Here is a 21,539-nt window from a genome sequence, read left to right as displayed (position 1 = left end):
GGAGCAGGAAGGAGGCTCAGCATCAGGTACATTGCACCTTCATCTGTGTGGTGGAGCCGGACAGAGGTTCAGCATCAGGTCCATTGCACCGCCACCTCAGTGGTGGAGCCGGACAGAGGTTCAGTATCAGGTCCATTACACCTTCACCTGTGTGGTGGAGCCGGACAAAGGCTCAGCATCAGGTACATTGCACTTTCACCTGCGTGGTGGAGCTGGACAGAGGTTTGGCATCAGGTACATTACACCTTCACCTGTGTAGTGGTGGAGCCGGACGGAGGCTCAGCATCAGGTCCAATGCATCTCCACCTGTGTGGTGGAGCCGGACAGAGGTTCGGCATCAGGTACATTGCACTTTCACCTGTGTAGTGGTGGAGCCGGACGGAGGCTCGGCATCAGGTCCATTACACCTTCACCTCTGTGGTGGAGCCGGACAGAGGTTTGGCATAAGGTCCATTGCACCTCCACCTGTGTGGTGGACTCGGACAGAGGTTCGGCGTAAGGTCCATTACTCTTTCACCTGTGTGGTGGAGCCGGACAGAGGTTCAACATCACGTCCATTGCATCTCCACCTGTGTGTCTAAATGAGCCACATAGAGGGATATTGGAAGCCAAAATTATAGGTATTTATAAATTGCGACCTCAGAAGTTTATATTTTTCTTGAAGTTCAGCATAGGATTTTAATGTGTTTTGTGTAGTCAATGGTCCCAAGGTAGATAGTCCCAATCTGTCACATCCCTCAAAATCAATATTTGAGGACCTTGGTGTAAACTCGTGATTCACATACATGTAACAGCATTAATTACATTTCTTCATATCTGGAGCGCTGGTGGCACCAGGCAGTCGACGACATCCTGTCTGATCTTGACTTTCCAGTCCTCCAATGCCGTGAAGGATATGTCCAGGCAACACTTGCTTCTTCAGGTGCTAATATCTTAAGCAGAAGTTTCTGATGCCATATCTGACTGTTTGGTAGCCCAGCTGATATATGCCCTTCATTGCCCCCCCCCCCACCTGACAAATTCACATATTCACCAACAGACAAAAGTTTGTGGAAAGTCTATAACACAAGATTTATTCCTTTTCATTGTCCCAATTCCCTACTCTGTACTTTTGCAGCCCAGTGTTAAAGTAACTGGTTATCACTGTATGTTTGTAGCTGCAGTTCACGTCTCAACATCAGACATACTAGTGATGTTCCACTAACTTATCAATAACCTATAATCCTTTGCAATTAGTTGGGATGATAATGGTACCCTACATGGCTCTGGAGAGCTTGCACCCATGCCCTGAGATCTCCGTTGCAAGTTTCTGGTAATATTTTTCAATTTGTTGCCCTCATCACACCTATAATCATGTGTGTACACTAAAGGCAAACAGAATGTGACCCAGAGCTAGGTTCTGTGATCTGAAAGGGCTCACCATGTGCACCCTATGGACTGAACATGACTACTATCAGCTCACCGGCTGTGGAGGACTGACAGAGGTGGCAGCTACTGATTACAGCATCAGGACAGACTTTTAATGTGTCACATGGCAGGAAGAGATCCCTACTGGCCTCTCCTATTCACTGTGGCCTGTGAGTGTCCTGCAGCACTCCTTCACTCAAAATACATGTGACATGGATGGTGCATGTATGTTTACTTAATGTAGCTCCATTAGGATGAGCATGGAGGGTATGGGCTGTGCTTGACTGTGCCAGCCCAGGAACCCATTTTAGATCTGTATATTTAGTAAATAAGTTTGTGGCTGAAGAGGGCCCAGGCAGCAAGGTTTAGTGCAGAGCTTCTCCAAAGCATTCCTGAGGCCTCTGAAGAGCAACAAACTGTAGGCACTGGAGGAGATGACAAAGGGGGTCCTTTTCAAGTTCAGGGAAACCTCTGCCCTTTGTTGCATGATTGTTCTCTCAAAGTGTTACCACCAACAGGTTGAATGGTGTTACCACCAACAGCTTGTGTGGTATTAAAGTAGGAACAGCCTGCCCCTCTTTTGAGCCCTTGCTTTGGGTCTTCTCTGACAGGAGACTTCCAAATCTACAGCACCATGCTGCTGACACCATAATACAAAGGATGTGCTTGACCGGTCTGGGAGGGTACGCAAGAGACAGGAGCTGCCTGAATCAAATACGTATCCACTGAAGCTCCCTGAGTTGTGGTGTGTCTGAGTTCTGTGTGGGAGGATGAGTCTGGCTGATGAGTTCTGAATGGTCTGGAGTCTTCTAGTGAGTTGCTTGGTGTTCCTGGCATAGAGGGTGTTCCCGTAGTCCAACCTGCTAGTGACGGGGCATGAGTGACTGTTTTTCTGGTGTTGCTTTGCAGCCATGTGAAGACCTTTCTCAGCACCTTCAGGGTGTGGCAGCAAGGATTTCTCATTGTTTCTCCTGGCTGTGGGCAAGTGCCAATAGATATTGTCCAGAACTGAGGGGCTTAAAGTGGAAGATCACATGTGTTGAGGAGGACCTATGTCTTGGTACGACTTAACATCAAGAGATTGATGTGCAAACATTGTCCATCGTCTAATCAAGGCAGGGAAGGAGCATAAAGAAATTGTTGACTATCTTAGAGGGGATGCTTTCAGGCAAATAATGTGCTGTTAGCGTTGATAAAAAAGTGTGACGCTTTAGCCAAAAAAGTGGTTGCCATTGGTAGTTGTAATGCTAGGGGATCCCTGCTGAATCATAAGCCAGTGACAACACTCACTTCATCCAGTGAGATATGATGTAATGCACTTAAGTGCTGAGCCCTGCATCCCACAAACTAACCAAATGAAAGAAGAGTGGATGGACAATGGCGTGGAAGGCAATCAACAGGCCCAAGGGAATCCGGGCAGCGATAAAGCCTCATGAACCTCCATTGTGTGGTCTTCCAGGTTGGAAACAGCTACCTCCTCTGTGCTCCTACCAAGCCTAAAGCCCACCTAGGAGGAATCCAAGACAATGTTGGATTCTCAGTAGTCATTGCCTGCTTCAGTGATTTGGCAGAACAATTGAGAATTAGGACTGCAGATGTTCTGATCTCCCAGATCCAAATGTTTGTTTTTTTGTAAAAACACCGTAATACCCATAAACTTCATGTTTTGTACTGAACACTGTAAGAGAGTTGTTTAGTAGCAGGCATATCAAAGAATTGTCATCTCAGGGAAAGAATTTGTTATTGTTTGTGAACATTCATGTTCCTAGAACCCATTTTCCTTCCTTGCCTCCTTGTTTGACATCCAGCTGGTGATATCCTCATCATAGGCCATGGATCAGCCCTGGATTCCCTCACGCGGCCCGTCTTAGGTCTTCCTCCGAAGGACAGCAGCGAATTCGCTCAGTTGGTTCGAAAGGTAAGATATTCAGAGATTAAATAAAAGATGTCCTCAGAAACAAAAAAATGTTTTGTGATTCCTAGGGGAATGACTTGAGCCACAAGCAGGACTACATTTATTGAAGCAGATTCTTGACTTCTTGAATTTGAGTAAAGTAATGTATATGTTTATTTATTTACATGTCTATAATGTTGAACTAGCCATGGATAGGGTCCAAGGCAAGGAACAGTCATGAGTGACTGAACTGGAAGCTGGATTCTCAGAGTGGAGGTGACTGTCACTTAGCTGTGACGTGGCTGCGTCTTCAGCTCCATCCCGAATGATAGCAGGGTTGGGGCGGTCACGCTAGATAGAGATGTTGGTGGACACGTGACTGCAGATCCTGTTGCCTTGCCTTTTTGGTTTTGCAACTTTTCATCTCAGTCTGATGATAATATGCGGGTGAGCAGAGAGATCCTATCTCAGGGGGGTCCGTACCAATTCCTTGGCCATGAATTCAGGGGAGTTAGAGAATTCTGCTTTGTGCCCTATAAACATGGCCTTGAACGTGATTTGACCTTAGCCAGGTAGAGAATGATGCAGGCTGACAAGGGGGTAGTGGAGTCCTCCTGTCCTTGAAGATGGGGTAATCCAGTCATATTTCTTCATACTCTTAGTAAGATGAGCTGCAGAATGTAGAATGCTCTTGAATGGCCTTGAGGGGGGATATGAGAGAGTACAAGGGCTTGAAAGGCAGCTCTGAAGTCTCTTCCTGGGAGCATTGTTTTTACTTTCTTCAGTAGAGAGAGCTGGTACCAGACCGCCTTCCTTTTCTTGATGATGTGCTCCTTGAAGACTAGGTTGATGGCCAGGGTGAAGTCGGGTGACTTGGCACTGGGTGAAACTTGAGGTTTGAATCCATCCAGGTTTATGTTCCTGAGCTAGGTTTGGGCTACTTGTTTCTTGTAGCTCTTGACAAACTGTAGGAACAGGAACACACACCAGGGAAGGGACACACAGACACCGGGACAGGGACACACAGACACCAGGCCAGGGACACACGGACACCAGGCCAGGGACACACAGACATTGGGGCAGGGGCACACACCAGGCCAGGGACACACTGACACCGGGACAGGGACACACAGACACTGGGACAGGGACACACAGACACCGAGAAAGGGACACACAGACACCAGGACAGGGACACACAGACGCCAGGCCAGGGACACACAGACATTGGGACAGGGACACGCACCAGGCCAGGGACACACAGACACCAGGCCAGGGACACACAGACATTGGGACAGGGACACACACCAGGCCAGGGACACACAGACACTGGGACAATGACACACAGACACCAGGCCAGGGACACACACCAGGGAAGGGACACACAGACACTAGGCCAGGGACACACAGACACTGGGACAATGACACACAGACACCAGGACAGGGACACACACCAGGGAAGGGACACACAGACACTAGGCCAGGGACACACAGACACCGGGACAGGGACACACTGACACCAGGTCAGGGACACACAGACACAGGGACACACTGACACCGGGACAGGGACACACAGACACCAGGGCAGGGACACACGGACACCAGGGAAGGGATACACTGACACCGGGCCAGAGACACACTGACACCGGGACAGGGACACACTGACACCGGGCCAGGGACACACAGACACCAGGCCAGGGACACACTGACACCAGGTCAGGGACACACAGACACCGGGCCAAGGACACACAGACCGGGGGCACAGACACAAGGCCAGGGACACACTGACAGCGGGCCAGGGACACACGGACACCGGGCCAGGGACACACGGACACCGGGCCAGGGACACACAGACACCTGGACAGGGACACACAGACACCGGGCCAGGGACACACAGACGCCAGGCCAGGGACACACAGACATTGGGACAGGGACACACACCAGGCCAGGGACACACAGACACTGGGACGATGACACACAGACACCAGGCCAGGGACACACACCAGGGAAGGGACACACAGACATCAGGCCAGGGACACACGGACACCAGGGAAGGGACACACTGATACCAGGGAAGGGACACACTGATACCAGGCCAGGGACACACTGACACCGGGACAGGGACACACTGACACCAGGCCAGGGACACACAGACACCGGGACAGGGACACACTGACACCGGGACAGGGACACACACCAGGGAAGGGACACACAGACACCAGGACAGGGACACACGGACACCAGGGAAGGGACACACTGACACCAGGCCGGGCCAGGGACACCGGGCCAGGGACACACGGACACCAGGCCAGGGACACACAGACAACTGGCCAGGGACACACAGACACCAGGCCAGGGACACACGGACACCAGGCCAGGGACACACAGACATTGGGACAGGGCCACACAGACATTGGGGCAGGGACACACACCATGCCAGGGACACACTGACACCGGGACAGGGACACACTGACACTGGGACAGGGACACACAGACACCGGGACAGGGACTCACAGACACCAGGCCAAGGACACACAGACACCAAGACAGGGACACACAGACATCGGAACAGGGAAACACAGACACTGGGACAGGGACATACTGACACCAGGACAGGGACACACAGACACCAGGACAGAGACACACAGACACTGGGACAGGAACACACAGACACCAGGCCAGGGACACACAGACACCAGGACGGGGACACACAGACACCAGGCACTGGGACACACTGACACCGGGACAGGAACATACAGACACCAGGACAGAGACACAATAACACCAGGACAGAGACACACTGACACCAGGACAGGGACACACAGACACCAGGACAGGGACACCAGGCCAGGGACACACAGACGCTGGGACAGGGGCACGGACATCAGGCCAGGGACACACCGACACTGGGACAGGGACACAGACACCAGGACAGGGACACAGACAGTGGGACAGGGACACACTGACACTGGGACAGGGACACACAGACACCGGGACAGGGACACACTGACACCGGGACAGGGACACACAGACACCAGGCCAGGGACACACAGGCACCGGGACAGGGACACGGACACCAGGCCAGGGGGACACGGACACCAGGCCAGGGACACACAGACACTGGGCCAGGGACACCGACACCAGGCCAGGGACACACTGACACCGAGACAGGGACACACAGACAGTGGGACATGGACACACAGACACCGGGACAGGAACACACTGACACCAGGTCAGGGACACACTGACACCAGGTCAGGGACACACTGACACCAGGTCAGGGACACACAGACACCGGGACAGGGACACACAGACACCGGGACAGGGACACACTGACACCGGGTCAGGGACACACAGACACCGGGACAGGGACACACAGACACCGGGACAGGAACACACTGACACTGACACCGGGACAGGGACACACAGACACCAGGACAGGGACACACACCAGGCCAGGGACACACAGACACCGGGACAGGGACACACAGACACCGAGACAGGGGCACACAGACACCAGGCCAGAGACACACAGACACCGGGATAGGGACACACAGACACCAGGACAGGAAGACAATGACACCGGGACAGGGACACACAGACACAAGGACAGAGACACACACCAGGCCAGGGACACACAGACACCGGGACAGGGACACACAGACACCAGGACAGGGACACAGACACCGGGCCGGGGATACACTGACACTGGGGCAGGAACACACAGACACCAGGACAGAGACACACATACACCAGGCTAGGGACACACAGACACCGGGACAGGGACACACAGACACCGGGACAGGAACACACTGACACCGGGACTGGGACACACACCAGGCCAGGGGCACACAGACACCGGGACAGGGCCACACAGACACCGAGACAGGGGCACACAGACACCAGGCCAGGGACACACAGACACCGGGACAGGGACACACAGACACCAGGACAGGAAGACAATGACACCAGGCCAGGGACACACAGACACCACGACAGGGACACACAGACACCAGGACAGGGACACAGACACCGGGACGGGGACACACTGATACTGGGGCAGGAACACACAGACACCGGGACAGGGACACACAGACACCAGGACAGGAAGACAATGACACCAGGCCAGGGACACACAGACACCGGGACAGGGACACACAGACACCAGGACAGAGACACACAGACACCAGGCCAGGGACACACTGACACCGGGACAGGGACAGACTGACACCGGGACAGGGACACACAGACAACAGGCCAGGGACACACTGACACCGGGACAGGGACACACTGACACCAGGCCATGGACACACTGACACCGGGACAGGGACACACAGACACTGGGACAGGGACACACAGACACCGGGACAGGAACACACTGACACCAGGCCAGGGACACACAGACACCAGGACAGGGGCACACTGACACCAGGACAGGGACACACAGACACCGGGACAGGGACAACCACCAGGCCAGGGACACACAGACACCGGGACAGGGACACACAGACACCGGGACAGGAACACACAGACACCAGGCCAGGGATACCCAGACACCGGGACAGGGACACACAGACACCGGGCCAAGGACACACAGACACCGGGACAAGGACACACTGACACCGGGACAGGGACACACTGACAACGGGACAGGGACACACACCAGGCCAGGGACACACAGACACTGGGACAGGGACACACAGACACTGGGGCAGGGACACACAGACACCAGGCCAGGGACACACAGACACCAGGACAGGGACACACAGACACCGTGATAGGGACACAGACAACGGGACAGGGGCACAAAGACACCAGGCCAGGGACACACTGACACCGGTACAGGGACACAATGACACCGGGCCAGGGACACACTGATACTGGGACAGGGACACACTGACACCGGGACAGGGACACACAGACACTAGGCCAGGGACAAACTGACACCAGGACAGGGACACAAAGACACCAGGCCAGGGCCACACTGACACTGGGACAGGGACACACAGACACCGGGACAAGGACAACCACCAGGCCAGGGACACACAGACACCGGGACAGGGACACACAGACACCGGGACAGGAACACACAGACACCAGGCCAGGGACACCCAGACACCGGGACAGGGACAGGGACACAAGACACCGGGCCAAGGACACACAGACACCGGGAAAAGGACACACTGACACCGGGACAGGGACACACTGACACCGGGACAGGGACACACACCAGGCCAGGGACACACAGACACTGGGACAGGGACACACAGACACTGGGGCAGGGACACACAGACACCAGGCCAGGGACACACAGACACCAGGACAGGGACACACAGACACCGTGATAGGGACACACAGACAACGGGACAGGGGCACAAAGACACCAGGCCAGGGACACACTGACACCGGGCCAGGGACACACTGACACTGGGACAGGGACACACCGACACCGAGACAGGGACACACAGACACTAGGCCAGGGACAAACTGACACCAGGACAGGGACACAAAGACACCAGGCCAGGGACACACTGACACTGGGACAGGGACACACAGACACCGGGTCAGGGACAGACTGACACCTGGACAGGGACACACAGATACCTGGATAGGGACACACTGACACTGGGACAGGAACACACAGACACGAAGCCAGGGACACAGTGTAGGAACTCACTGGCCCTAGGGCAGGAACACTCTGAAACCGGGTAGGATCCTCTGAACAGGGATAAACTGGGGCAGGGAGAGAGCTGCGCTGATTTGGAGGTGCAGACACAGGGCAAGGGGTCATGGACACGAGGACAGAGGCACAGACAGACCTGGTCTCTACCACAGAGACACCCACAGCAAGTGGGCACAGCACCCCCAAATATTTACACCATGGGAGGCTCACAAGACTCAGCCCAGTCATTGGCACCCTTTGGTGAAACCCACACCTTGCAGACAACACCCCCACACGTCCCACAGCACCTAGGTGCCCTGGTGAGGGCAAACATGCAGTGCTTCATTTGAGCCAGTGGTTTCCGGTGCTCAACACCAGCACTTAATTGTCAACACCGGCGCTTGTGACAGTCTACCACAAGGTGGCGCTGTCTGGAGAATTTAGAGATGAGCAGAGCAACAGTTAGTTATTAAAGCAATATACATTAAAAACCTGCCGCCCAAACCATTCTTATGGTTTTGGGGGCCTGAAATAGTCCGAACTGTCACACTTGTAGCAGTGTGATTGGTGAGCAGTTGTGTTGTTACTATCATTGGCAGGGCTGGAAGGGGCATGTGGGGTGCGACCTGCAGAGGCCTCCTGACGAGGGCCCTGGCATTTATATTTTTTGCAAACTAAGCACTGGAACACGTGCTTCATACACACATGTAACCCAACCTTCACCCAAGACCTGATCACCTGCCTCTCAGGTGTCAGAGGAGAGCTGATGCTGGAGATCGGGAGAGAGCTCCGACAGGTACTCAAGGAATAACAAAGGCTATCTCTGAGCCCAGAAAGCGCGTGAGTAACTGGCCAGAGGCTACATCACCCAGAAGTGACAATCAGTAGCCCAGGAAGGAATACTAGAAGGCAGTCCTGAACAAGAACCCTGTGTCTGCTGCGAGATGTGAAGAGTGGGAGGTGAGAATGTGTGAAACCACAGAAGGGAGGAGGGGGGCAGACCTGGAGGAATGCCCACAGGGGGGGCACAGCCGGCTTCCCGGGGAGGCACCTGACCTGAAGTTATCAATGAGGTGGCTTATTGGACTGGCACACCAGACCAAGGGATACTCCAGCCATGATGTCGTCATTGAAACTGAAAGAAAACGTGTTTTCCTGGCTGCAGAACGCAGGCACTCTTGCATTTTCTGGATACTTGTGATCTGCGGCATTGACATCTAGAACAAATGACGTCACAAAAATAGAAAAGAATCCAGTGCAGATAAGTTCATCACCAGCGCAGGAGAGGTTGGTTCAAAATACCATGGGCCATGTGCCAGATTTATGAACAGGTTGCGTCGCTTTTGCACCACGCAACAGGGGTGCAAGTGTGACGCAACCCCTAAGTGTGATTTATCAAGCCACACAAGACCTCCCTGCGTTGCACTGAGCGGCTTGATGAATGCATAGTATGCATTGCAGCACAAATCACTGCACTGGGTTACTCTGCGCCAGGAAGGCGCTCCATGGGCATTATGGTGGGTGTTCCTACGCAACATCCGTGGATTTGGATGCATTCTGAGATTCACCATAAGTGGCAGACCTCGGAATATGCGAAAACTGCTACGTCTCCCCAGGTGTGTTGTAACAAGGAGAAATATGTTTATTTCGCATAGTGTCACCTTCTCCTCTGTGCCGCTCACGCTCCATAGTGTCACACCTTCTCCTCTGTGCCGCTCACGCTCCATAGTGTCACACCTTCTCCTCTGTGCTGTTCACGCTCCATAGTGTCACACCTTCTCTTCTGTGCCGCTTACGCTCCATAGTGTCACACCTTCTCCTCTGTGCCGCTCACGCTCCATAGTGTCACCTTCTCCTCTGTGCCGCTCACGCTCCATAGTGTCACACCTTCTCTTCTGTGCTGTTCACGCTCCATAGTGTCACCTTCTCCTCTGTGCCGCTCACGCTCCATAGTGTCACACCTTCTCCTCTGTGCCGCTCACGCTCCATAGTGTCACACCTTCTCCTCTGTGCTGTTCACGCTCCATAGTGTCACACCTTCTCCTCTGTGCTGTTCACGCTCCATAGTGTCACACCTTCTCCTCTGTGCTGTTCACGCTCCATAGTGTCACACCTTCTCCTCTGTGCTGTTCACGCTCCACAGTGTCACGCCTTCTCCTCTGTGCTGTTCACGCTCCATAGTGTCACACCTTCTCTTCTGTGCCGCTTACGCTCCATAGTGTCACACCTTCTCCTCTGTGCTGCTCACGCTCCATAGTGTCACCTTCTCCTCTGTGCCGCTCACGCTCCATAGTGTCACACCTTCTCTTCTGTGCTGTTCACGCTCCATAGTGTCACACCTTCTCCTCTGTGCTGTTCACGCTCCATAGTGTCACACCTTCTCTTCTGTGCCGCTTACGCTCCATAGTGTCACACCTTCTCCTCTGTGCTGCTCACGCTCCATAGTGTCACCTTCTCCTCTGTGCCGCTCACGCTCCATAGTGTCACACCTTCTCTTCTGTGCTGTTCACGCTCCATAGTGTCACACCTTCTCCTCTGTGCTGTTCACGCTCCATAGTGTCACACCTTCTCTTCTGTGCCGCTTACGCTCCATAGTGTCACACCTTCTCCTCTGTGCTGCTCACGCTCCATAGTGTCACCTTCTCCTCTGTGCCGCTCACGCTCCATAGTGTCACACCTTCTCTTCTGTGCTGTTCACGCTCCATAGTGTCACACCTTCTCCTCTGTGCTGTTCACGCTCCATAGTGTCACACCTTCTCTTCTGTGCCGCTTACGCTCCATAGTGTCACACCTTCTCCTCTGTGCTGCTCACGCTCCATAGTGTCACCTTCTCCTCTGTGCCGCTCACGCTCCATAGTGTCACACCTTCTCTTCTGTGCTGTTCACGCTCCATAGTGTCACACCTTCTCCTCTGTGCTGTTCACGCTCCATAGTGTCACACCTTCTCTTCTGTGCCGCTTACGCTCCATAGTGTCACACCTTCTCCTCTGTGCTGCTCACGCTCCATAGTGTCACCTTCTCCTCTGTGCCGCTCACGCTCCATAGTGTCACACCTTCTCTTCTGTGCTGTTCACGCTCCATAGTGTCACACCTTCTCCTCTGTGCTGTTCACGCTCCATAGTGTCACACCTTCTCCTCTGTGCTGTTCACGCTCCATAGTGTCACACCTTCTCTTCTGTGCCGCTTACGCTCCATAGTGTCACACCTTCTCCTCTGTGCCGCTCACGCTCCATAGTGTCACCTTCTCCTCTGTGCCGCTCACGCTCCATAGTGTCACACCTTCTCTTCTGTGCTGTTCACGCTCCATAGTGTCACCTTCTCCTCTGTGCCGCTCACGCTCCATAGTGTCACACCTTCTCCTCTGTGCCGCTCACGCTCCATAGTGTCACACCTTCTCCTCTGTGCTGTTCACGCTCCATAGTGTCACACCTTCTCCTCTGTGCTGTTCACGCTCCATAGTGTCACACCTTCTCCTCTGTGCTGTTCACGCTCCACAGTGTCACGCCTTCTCCTCTGTGCTGTTCACGCTCCATAGTGTCACACCTTCTCTTCTGTGCCGCTTACGCTCCATAGTGTCACACCTTCTCCTCTGTGCTGCTCACGCTCCATAGTGTCACCTTCTCCTCTGTGCCGCTCACGCTCCATAGTGTCACACCTTCTCTTCTGTGCTGTTCACGCTCCATAGTGTCACACCTTCTCCTCTGTGCTGTTCACGCTCCATAGTGTCACACCTTCTCTTCTGTGCCGCTTACGCTCCATAGTGTCACACCTTCTCCTCTGTGCTGCTCACGCTCCATAGTGTCACCTTCTCCTCTGTGCCGCTCACGCTCCATAGTGTCACACCTTCTCTTCTGTGCTGTTCACGCTCCATAGTGTCACACCTTCTCCTCTGTGCTGTTCACGCTCCATAGTGTCACACCTTCTCTTCTGTGCCGCTTACGCTCCATAGTGTCACACCTTCTCCTCTGTGCTGCTCACGCTCCATAGTGTCACCTTCTCCTCTGTGCCGCTCACGCTCCATAGTGTCACACCTTCTCTTCTGTGCTGTTCACGCTCCATAGTGTCACACCTTCTCCTCTGTGCTGTTCACGCTCCATAGTGTCACACCTTCTCTTCTGTGCCGCTTACGCTCCATAGTGTCACACCTTCTCCTCTGTGCTGCTCACGCTCCATAGTGTCACCTTCTCCTCTGTGCCGCTCACGCTCCATAGTGTCACACCTTCTCTTCTGTGCTGTTCACGCTCCATAGTGTCACACCTTCTCCTCTGTGCTGTTCACGCTCCATAGTGTCACACCTTCTCTTCTGTGCCGCTTACGCTCCATAGTGTCACACCTTCTCCTCTGTGCTGCTCACGCTCCATAGTGTCACCTTCTCCTCTGTGCCGCTCACGCTCCATAGTGTCACACCTTCTCTTCTGTGCTGTTCACGCTCCATAGTGTCACACCTTCTCCTCTGTGCTGCTCACGCTCCATAGTGTCACCTTCTCCTCTGTGCCGCTCACGCTCCATAGTGTCACACCTTCTCTTCTGTGCTGTTCACGCTCCATAGTGTCACACCTTCTCCTCTGTGCTGTTCACGCTCCATAGTGTCACACCTTCTCCTCTGTGCTGTTCACGCTCCATAGTGTCACACCTTCTCCTCTGTGCTGTTCACGCTCCACAGTGTCACGCCTTCTCCTCTGTGCTGTTCACGCTCCATAGTGTCACACCTTCTCCTCTGTGCTGTTCACGCTCCATAGTGTCACACCTTCTCCTCTGTGCTGTTCACGCTCCATAGTGTTACACCTTCTCTTCTGTGCCGCTTACGCTCCACAGTGTCACACCTTCTCCTCTGTGCCGCTCACGCTCCACAGTGTCACACCTTCTCCTCTGTGCTGCTCACGCTCCATAGTGTCACCTTCTCCTCTGTGCTGTTCACGCTCCATAGTGTCACACCTTCTCTTCTGTGCTGCTCACGCTCCATAGTGTCACACCTTCTCCCCTGTGCCGCTCATCCTCCATACTGTCACACCTTCTCCTCTGTGCTGCTCACGCTCCATAGTGTCACCTTCTCCTCTGTGCCGCTCACGCTCCATAGTGTCACACCTTCTCCTCTGTGCTGCTCACGCTCCATAGTGTCACCTTCTCCTCTGTGCCGCTCACGCTCCATAGTGTCACACCTTCTCCTCTGTGCCACTCACGCTCCATAGTGTCACACCTTCTCCTCATGCTCCATAGTGTCACACCTTCTCCTCTGTGCTGCTCACGCTCCATAGTGTCACCTTCTCCTCTGTGCTGCTCACGCTCCACAGTGTCACGCCTTCTCCTCTGTGCGCTTACGCTCCATAGTGTCACACCTTCTCCTCATGCTCCATAGTGTCACACCTTCTCCTCTGTGCTGTGCCGCTCATGCTCCATAGTGTCACACCTTCTCCTCTGTGCCGCTTACGCTCCATAGTGTCACACCTTCTCTTCTGTGCCGCTTACGCTCCATAGTGTCACACCTTCTCTTCTGTGCCGCTTACGCTCCATAGTGTCACACCTTCTCTTCTGTGCCGCTTACGCTCCATAGTGTCACACCTTCTCTTCTGTGCCGCTTACGCTCCATAGTGTCACACCTTCTCCTCTGTGCTGTTCACGCTCCATAGTGTCACACCTTCTCCTCTGTGCCGCTCACGCTCCACAGTGTCACACCTTCTCCTCTGTGCTGCTCACGCTCCATAGTGTCACCTTCTCCTCTGTGCTGTTCACGCTCCATAGTGTCACACCTTCTCTTCTGTGCTGCTCACGCTCCATAGTGTCACACCTTCTCCTCTGTGCCGCTCACGCTCCATAGTGTCACACCTTCTCCTCTGTGCTGCTCACGCTCCATAGTGTCACACCTTCTCCTCTGTGCTGTTCACGCTCCATAGTGTCACACCTTCTCTTCTGTGCTGTTCACGCTCCATAGTGTCACACCTTCTCCTCTGTGCTGTTCACGCTCCATAGTGTCACACCTTCTCTTCTGTGCCGCTTACGCTCCATAGTGTCACACCTTCTCCTCTGTGCTGCTCACGATCCATAGTGTCACCTTCTCCTCTGTGCCGCTCACGCTCCATAGTGTCACACCTTCTCTTCTGTGCTGTTCACGCTCAATAGTGTCACACCTTCTCCTCTGTGCTGTTCACGCTCCATAGTGTCACACCTTCTCTTCTGTGCCGCTTACGCTCCATAGTGTCACACCTTCTCCTCTGTGCTGCTCACGCTCCATAGTGTCACCTTCTCCTCTGTGCCGCTCACGCTCCATAGTGTCACACCTTCTCTTCTGTGCTGTTCACGCTCCATAGTGTCACACCTTCTCCTCTGTGCTGTTCACGCTCCATAGTGTCACACCTTCTCTTCTGTGCCGCTTACGCTCCATAGTGTCACACCTTCTCCTCTGTGCTGCTCACGCTCCATAGTGTCACCTTCTCCTCTGTGCCGCTCACGCTCCATAGTGTCACACCTTCTCTTCTGTGCTGTTCACGCTCCATAGTGTCACACCTTCTCCTCTGTGCTGTTCACGCTCCATAGTGTCACACCTTCTCTTCTGTGCCGCTTACGCTCCATAGTGTCACACCTTCTCCTCTGTGCTGCTCACGCTCCATAGTGTCACCTTCTCCTCTGTGCCGCTCACGCTCCATAGTGTCACACCTTCTCTTCTGTGCTGTTCACACTCCATAGTGTCACACCTTCTCCTCTGTGCTGTTCACGCTCCATAGTGTCACACCTTCTCTTCTGTGCCGCTTACGCTCCATAGTGTCACACCTTCTCCTCTGTGCTGCTCACGCTCCATAGTGTCACCTTCTCCTCTGTGCCGCTCACGCTCCATAGTGTCACACCTTCTCTTCTGTGCTGTTCACGCTCCATAGTGTCACACCTTCTCCTCTGTGCTGTTCACGCTCCATAGTGTCACACCTTCTCCTCTGTGCTGTTCACGCTCCATAGTGTCACACCTTCTCCTCTGTGCTGTTCACGCTCCACAGTGTCACGCCTTCTCCTCTGTGCTGTTCACGCTCCATAGTGTCACACCTTCTCCTCTGTGCTGTTCACGCTCCATAGTGTCACACCTTCTCCTCTGTGCTGTTCACGCTCCATAGTGTTACACCTTCTCTTCTGTGCCGCTTACGCTCCACAGTGTCACACCTTCTCCTCTGTGCCGCTCACGCTCCACAGTGTCACACCTTCTCCTCTGTGCTGCTCACGCTCCATAGTGTCACCTTCTCCTCTGTGCTGTTCACGCTCCATAGTGTCACACCTTCTCTTCTGTGCTGCTCACGCTCCATAGTGTCACACCTTCTCCCCTGTGCCGCTCATCCTCCATACTGTCACACCTTCTCCTCTGTGCTGCTCACGCTCCATAGTGTCACCTTCTCCTCTGTGCCGCTCACGCTCCATAGTGTCACACCTTCTCCTCTGTGCTGCTCACGCTCCATAGTGTCACCTTCTCCTCTGTGCCGCTCACGCTCCATAGTGTCACACCTTCTCCTCTGTGCCACTCACGCTCCATAGTGTCACACCTTCTCCTCATGCTCCATAGTGTCACACCTTCTCCTCTGTGCTGCTCACGCTCCATAGTGTCACCTTCTCCTCTGTGCTGCTCACGCTCCACAGTGTCACGCCTTCTCCTCTGTGCGCTTACGCTCCATAGTGTCACACCTTCTCCTCATGCTCCATAGTGTCACACCTTCTCCTCTGTGCTGTGCCGCTCATGCTCCATAGTGTCACACCTTCTCCTCTGTGCCGCTTACGCTCCATAGTGTCACACCTTCTCTTCTGTGCCGCTTACGCTCCATAGTGTCACACCTTCTCTTCTGTGCCGCTTACGCTCCATAGTGTCACACCTTCTCTTCTGTGCCGCTTACGCTCCATAGTGTCACACCTTCTCCTCTGTGCTGTTCACGCTCCATAGTGTCACACCTTCTCCTCTGTGCCGCTCACGCTCCACAGTGTCACACCTTCTCCTCTGTGCTGCTCACGCTCCATAGTGTCACCTTCTCCTCTGTGCTGTTCACGCTCCATAGTGTCACACCTTCTCTTCTGTACTGCTCACGCTCCATAGTGTCACACCTTCTCCCCTGTGCCGCTCATCCTCCATACTGTCACACCTTCTCCTCTGTGCTGCTCACGCTCCATAGTGTCACCTTCTCCTCTGTGCCGCTCACGCTCCATAGTGTCACACCTTCTCCTCTGTGCTGCTCACGCTCCATAGTGTCACCTTCTCCTCTGTGCCGCTCACGCTCCATAGTGTCACACCTTCTCCTCTGTGCTGCTCACGCTCCATAGTGTCACACCTTCTCCTCTGTGCTGCTCACGCTCCATAGTGTCACCTTCTCCTCTGTGCCGCTTACGCTCCACAGTGTCACACCTTCTCCTCTGTGCCGCTCACGCTCCACAGTGTCACGCCTTCTCCTCATGCTCCATAGTGTCACACCTTCTCCTCATGCTCCACAGTGTCACACCTTCTCCTCTGTGCCGCTCACGCTCCACAGTGTCACGCCTTCTCCTCATGCTCCATAGTGTCACGCCTTCTCCTCATGCTCCATAGTGTCACACCTTCTCCTCTGTGCCACTCATGCTCCATACTGTCACACCTTCTCCTCATGCTCCATAGTGTCACACCTTCTCTTCTGTGCTGTTCACGCTCCATAGTGTCACCTTCTCCTCTGTGCCGCTTACGCTCCACAGTGTCACACCTTCTCTTCTGTGCTGTTCACGCTCCATAGTGTCACACCTTCTCCTCTGTGCCGCTCACGCTCCATAGTGTCACACCTTCTCTTCTGTGCTGTTCACGCTCCATAGTGTCACACCTTCTCCTCTGTGCTGTGCCGCTTACGCTCCATAGTGTCACACCTTCTCTTCTGTGCCGCTTACGCTCCACAGTGTCACACCTTCTCCTCTGTGCTGCTCACGCTCCATAGTGTCACACCTTCTCTTCTGTGCCGCTTACGCTCCACAGTGTCACACCTTCTCCTCTGTGCTGTTCACGCTCCATAGTGTCACACCTTCTCTTCTGTGCCGCTTACGCTCCACAGTGTCACACCTTCTCTTCTGTGCTGCTCACGCTCCATAGTGTCACACCTTCTCCCCTGTGCCGCTCATCCTCCATACTGTCACACCTTCTCCTCTGTGCTGCTCACGCTCCATAGTGTCACCTTCTCCTCTGTGCCGCTCACGCTCCATAGTGTCACACCTTCTCCTCTGTGCTGCTCACGCTCCATAGTGTCACCTTCTCCTCTGTGCCGCTCACGCTCCATAGTGTCACACCTTCTCCTCTGTGCCGCTCACGCTCCATAGTGTCACACCTTCTCCTCATGCTCCATAGTGTCACACCTTCTCCTCTGTGCTGCTCACGCTCCATAGTGTCACCTTCTCCTCTGTGCCGCTCACGCTCCACAGTGTCACGCCTTCTCCTCTGTGCGCTTACGCTCCATAGTGTCACACCTTCTCCTCATGCTCCATAGTGTCACACCTTCTCCTCTGTGCTGTGCCGCTCATGCTCCATAGTGTCACGCCTTTTCCTCTGTTCCGCTCACGCTCCACAGTGTCACACCTTCTCCTCTGTGCTGCTCACGCTCCATAGTGTCACACCTTCTCCTCATGCTCCATAGTGTCACAGCTTCTCCTCTGTGCTGCTCACGCTCCATAGTGTCACCTTCTCCTCTGTGCCGCTCACGCTCCACAGTGTCACGCCTTCTCCTCTGTGCGCTTACGCTCCATAGTGTCACACCTTCTCCTCATGCTCCATAGTGTCACACCTTCTCCTCTGTGCCGCTCATGCTCCATACTGTCACACCTTCTCCTCATGCTCCATAGTGTCACACCTTCTCCTCTGTGCTGCTCACGCCCCATACTGCCACACCTTCTCCTCTGTGCTGCTCACACTCCATAGTTTCACCCCTTCTCCTCAGTGCCACTCACGCTCCATAGTGTCACGCCTTCTCCTCTGTGCTGCTTACGCTCCATAGTGTCACGCCTTCTCCTCTGTGCTGCTCACACTTCATAGTGTCACACCTTCTCCTCTGTGCTGCTTACGCTCCATAGTGTCACGCCTTCTCCTCTGTGCTGCTCACACTTCATAGTTTCACCCCTTCGCCTCTGTGCCGCTCACGCTCCATACTGCCACACCTTCTCCTCTGTGCTGCTCACGCTCCATAGTGTCACACCTTCTCCTCCGTTCTGTGCACGCTCCGTACTGTCACGCCTTCTCCTCTGTGCCGCTCATGCTCCATACTGTCACACCTTCTCCTCTGTGCCGCTCACAGTACAGTGTCACGCCTTTTCCTCTGTGCCGCTCACGCTCCACAGTCACACCTTCTCGTCTGTGCCGCTCATGCTCCATAGTGTCTCACCTTCTCCTCTGTGCCGCTCATGCTCCATAGTGTCACACCTTCTCCTCTGTGCTGCTCATGCTCCATAGTGTCACACCTTCTCCTTTGTGCCGCTCACGCTCCATACTGTCACACCTTCTCCTCTGTGCTGCTCACGCTCCATAGTGTCACACCTTCTCCTCTGTGCTGCTCACGCCCCATACTGCCACACCTTCTCCTCTGTGCTGCTCACGCCCCATACTGCCACACCTTCTCCTCTGTGCTCATACTGTCACACCTTCTCCTCTGTGCTGCTCATGCTCCATAGTGTCACACCTTCTCCTCTGTGCTGCTCATGCTCCATAGTGTCACACCTTCTCCTCTGTGCTGCTCACGCTTCATACTGTCACACCTTCTCCTCTGTGGCACTCATGCTCCATAGTGTCACGCCTTCTCCTCTGTGCCGCTCACGCTCCATAGTGTCACACCTTCCCCTCTGTGCCGCTCACGCTCCATAGTGTCACACCTTCTCCTCTGTGCCACTCACGCTCCATAGTGTCACACCTTCTCCTCTGTGCCACTCACGCTCCATAGTGTCACACCTTCTCCTCTGTGCAGCTCACGGTCCACAGTGTCACACCTTCTCCTCTGTGCCGCTCACGGTCCATAGTGTCACACCTTCTCCTCTGTGCCGCTCACGCTCCATAGTGTCACACCTTCTCCTCTGTGCTGTGCTGCTCATACTCCATAGTGTCACGCCTTCTCCTCTGTGCCGCTCACGCTTCATAGTGTCACGCCTTCTCCTCTGTGCCGCTCACACTCCATAGTGTCACACCTTCTCCTCTGTGCCGCTCACGGTCCACAGTGTCACACCTTCTCCTCTCTGCCACTCACGCTCCATAGTGTCACACCTTCTCCTCTGTGCCGCTCATGGTCCATAGTGTCACACCTTCTCCTCTGTGCCGCTCACGCTTCACATGCTCCATAGTGTCACGCCTTCTCCTCTGTGCCGCTCACGCTCCATAGTGTCACACCTTCTCCTCTGTGCCACTCACGCTCCATAGTGTCACACCTTCTACTCTGTGCCGCTCATGGTCGACAGTGTCACACCTTCTCCTCTGTGCTGCTCACGCCCCATACTGCCACACCTTCTCCTCTGTGCTCATACTGTCACACCTTCTCCTCTGTGCTGCTCATGCTCCATAGTGTCACACCTTCTCCTCTGTGCTGCTCATGCTCCATAGTGTCACACCTTCTCCTCTGTGCTGCTCACGCTTCATACTGTCACACCTTCTCCTCTGTGGCACTCATGCTCCATAGTGTCACGCCTTCTCCTCTGTGCCGCTCACGCTCCATAGTGTCACACCTTCCCCTCTGTGCCGCTCACGCTCCATAGTGTCACACCTTCTCCTCTGTGCCACTCACGCTCCATAGTGTCACACCTTCTCCTCTGTGCCGCTCACGCTTCACATGCTCCATAGTGTCACACCTTCTCCTCTGTGCCGCTCACGCTCCATAGTGTCACACCTTCTCCTCTGTGCCACTCACGCTCCATAGTGTCACACCTTCTCCTCTGTGCAGCTCACGGTCCACAGTGTCACACCTTCTCCTCTGTGCCGCTCACGGTCCATAGTGTCACACCTTCTCCTCTGTGCCGCTCACGCTCCATAGTGTCACACCTTCTCCTCTGTGCTGTGCCGCTCATGCTCCATAGTGTCACGCCTTCTCCTCTGTGCCGCTCACGCTTCATAGTGTCACGCCTTCTCCTCTGTGCCGCTCACACTCCATAGTGTCACACCTTCTCCTCTGTGCCGCTCACGGTCCACAGTGTCACACCTTCTCCTCTCTGCCACTCACGCTCCATAGTGTCACACCTTCTCCTCTGTGCCGCTCATGGTCCATAGTGTCACACCTTCTCCTCTGTGCCGCTCACGCTTCACATGCTCCATAGTGTCACGCCTTCTCCTCTGTGCCGCTCACGCTCCATAGTGTCACACCTTCTCCTCTGTGCCACTCACGCTCCATAGTGTCACACCTTCTACTCTGTGCCGCTCATGGTCGACAGTGTCACACCTTCTCCTCTGTGCCGCTCACGGTCCATAGTGTCACACCTTCTCCTCTGTGCCGCTCACGCTCCATAGTGTCACACCTTCTCCTCTGTGCTGTGCCGCTCATGCTCCATAGTGTCACGCCTTCTCCTCTGTGCCGCTCACACTCCATAGTGTCACACCTTCTCCTCTGTGCCGCTCACGCTCCATAGTGTCACACCTTC

The 21,539-nt window shown here is 54.4% G+C and overlaps 1 protein-coding gene across 1 annotated transcript in view; it reads left to right on the top strand.

The window, feature by feature from the left end:
• Window positions 1-21,539, top strand: part of UBASH3A (ubiquitin associated and SH3 domain containing A) — a 113,380-nt gene that overhangs the window by 84,379 nt on the left and 7,462 nt on the right. Inside the window, exon 12 of the mRNA XM_069203581.1 lies at window positions 3,216-3,325. Coding sequence (XP_069059682.1) covers window positions 3,216-3,325 — 110 coding nt within the window. The remainder of the gene's footprint in view (window positions 1-3,215; window positions 3,326-21,539) is intronic.

Source organism: Pleurodeles waltl, chromosome 8, assembly GCF_031143425.1.
Source record: "Pleurodeles waltl isolate 20211129_DDA chromosome 8, aPleWal1.hap1.20221129, whole genome shotgun sequence".
Taxonomy (NCBI): Eukaryota; Metazoa; Chordata; class Amphibia; order Caudata; family Salamandridae; genus Pleurodeles; species Pleurodeles waltl.
This window is presented reverse-complemented; position numbering and strand designations above follow the sequence as displayed.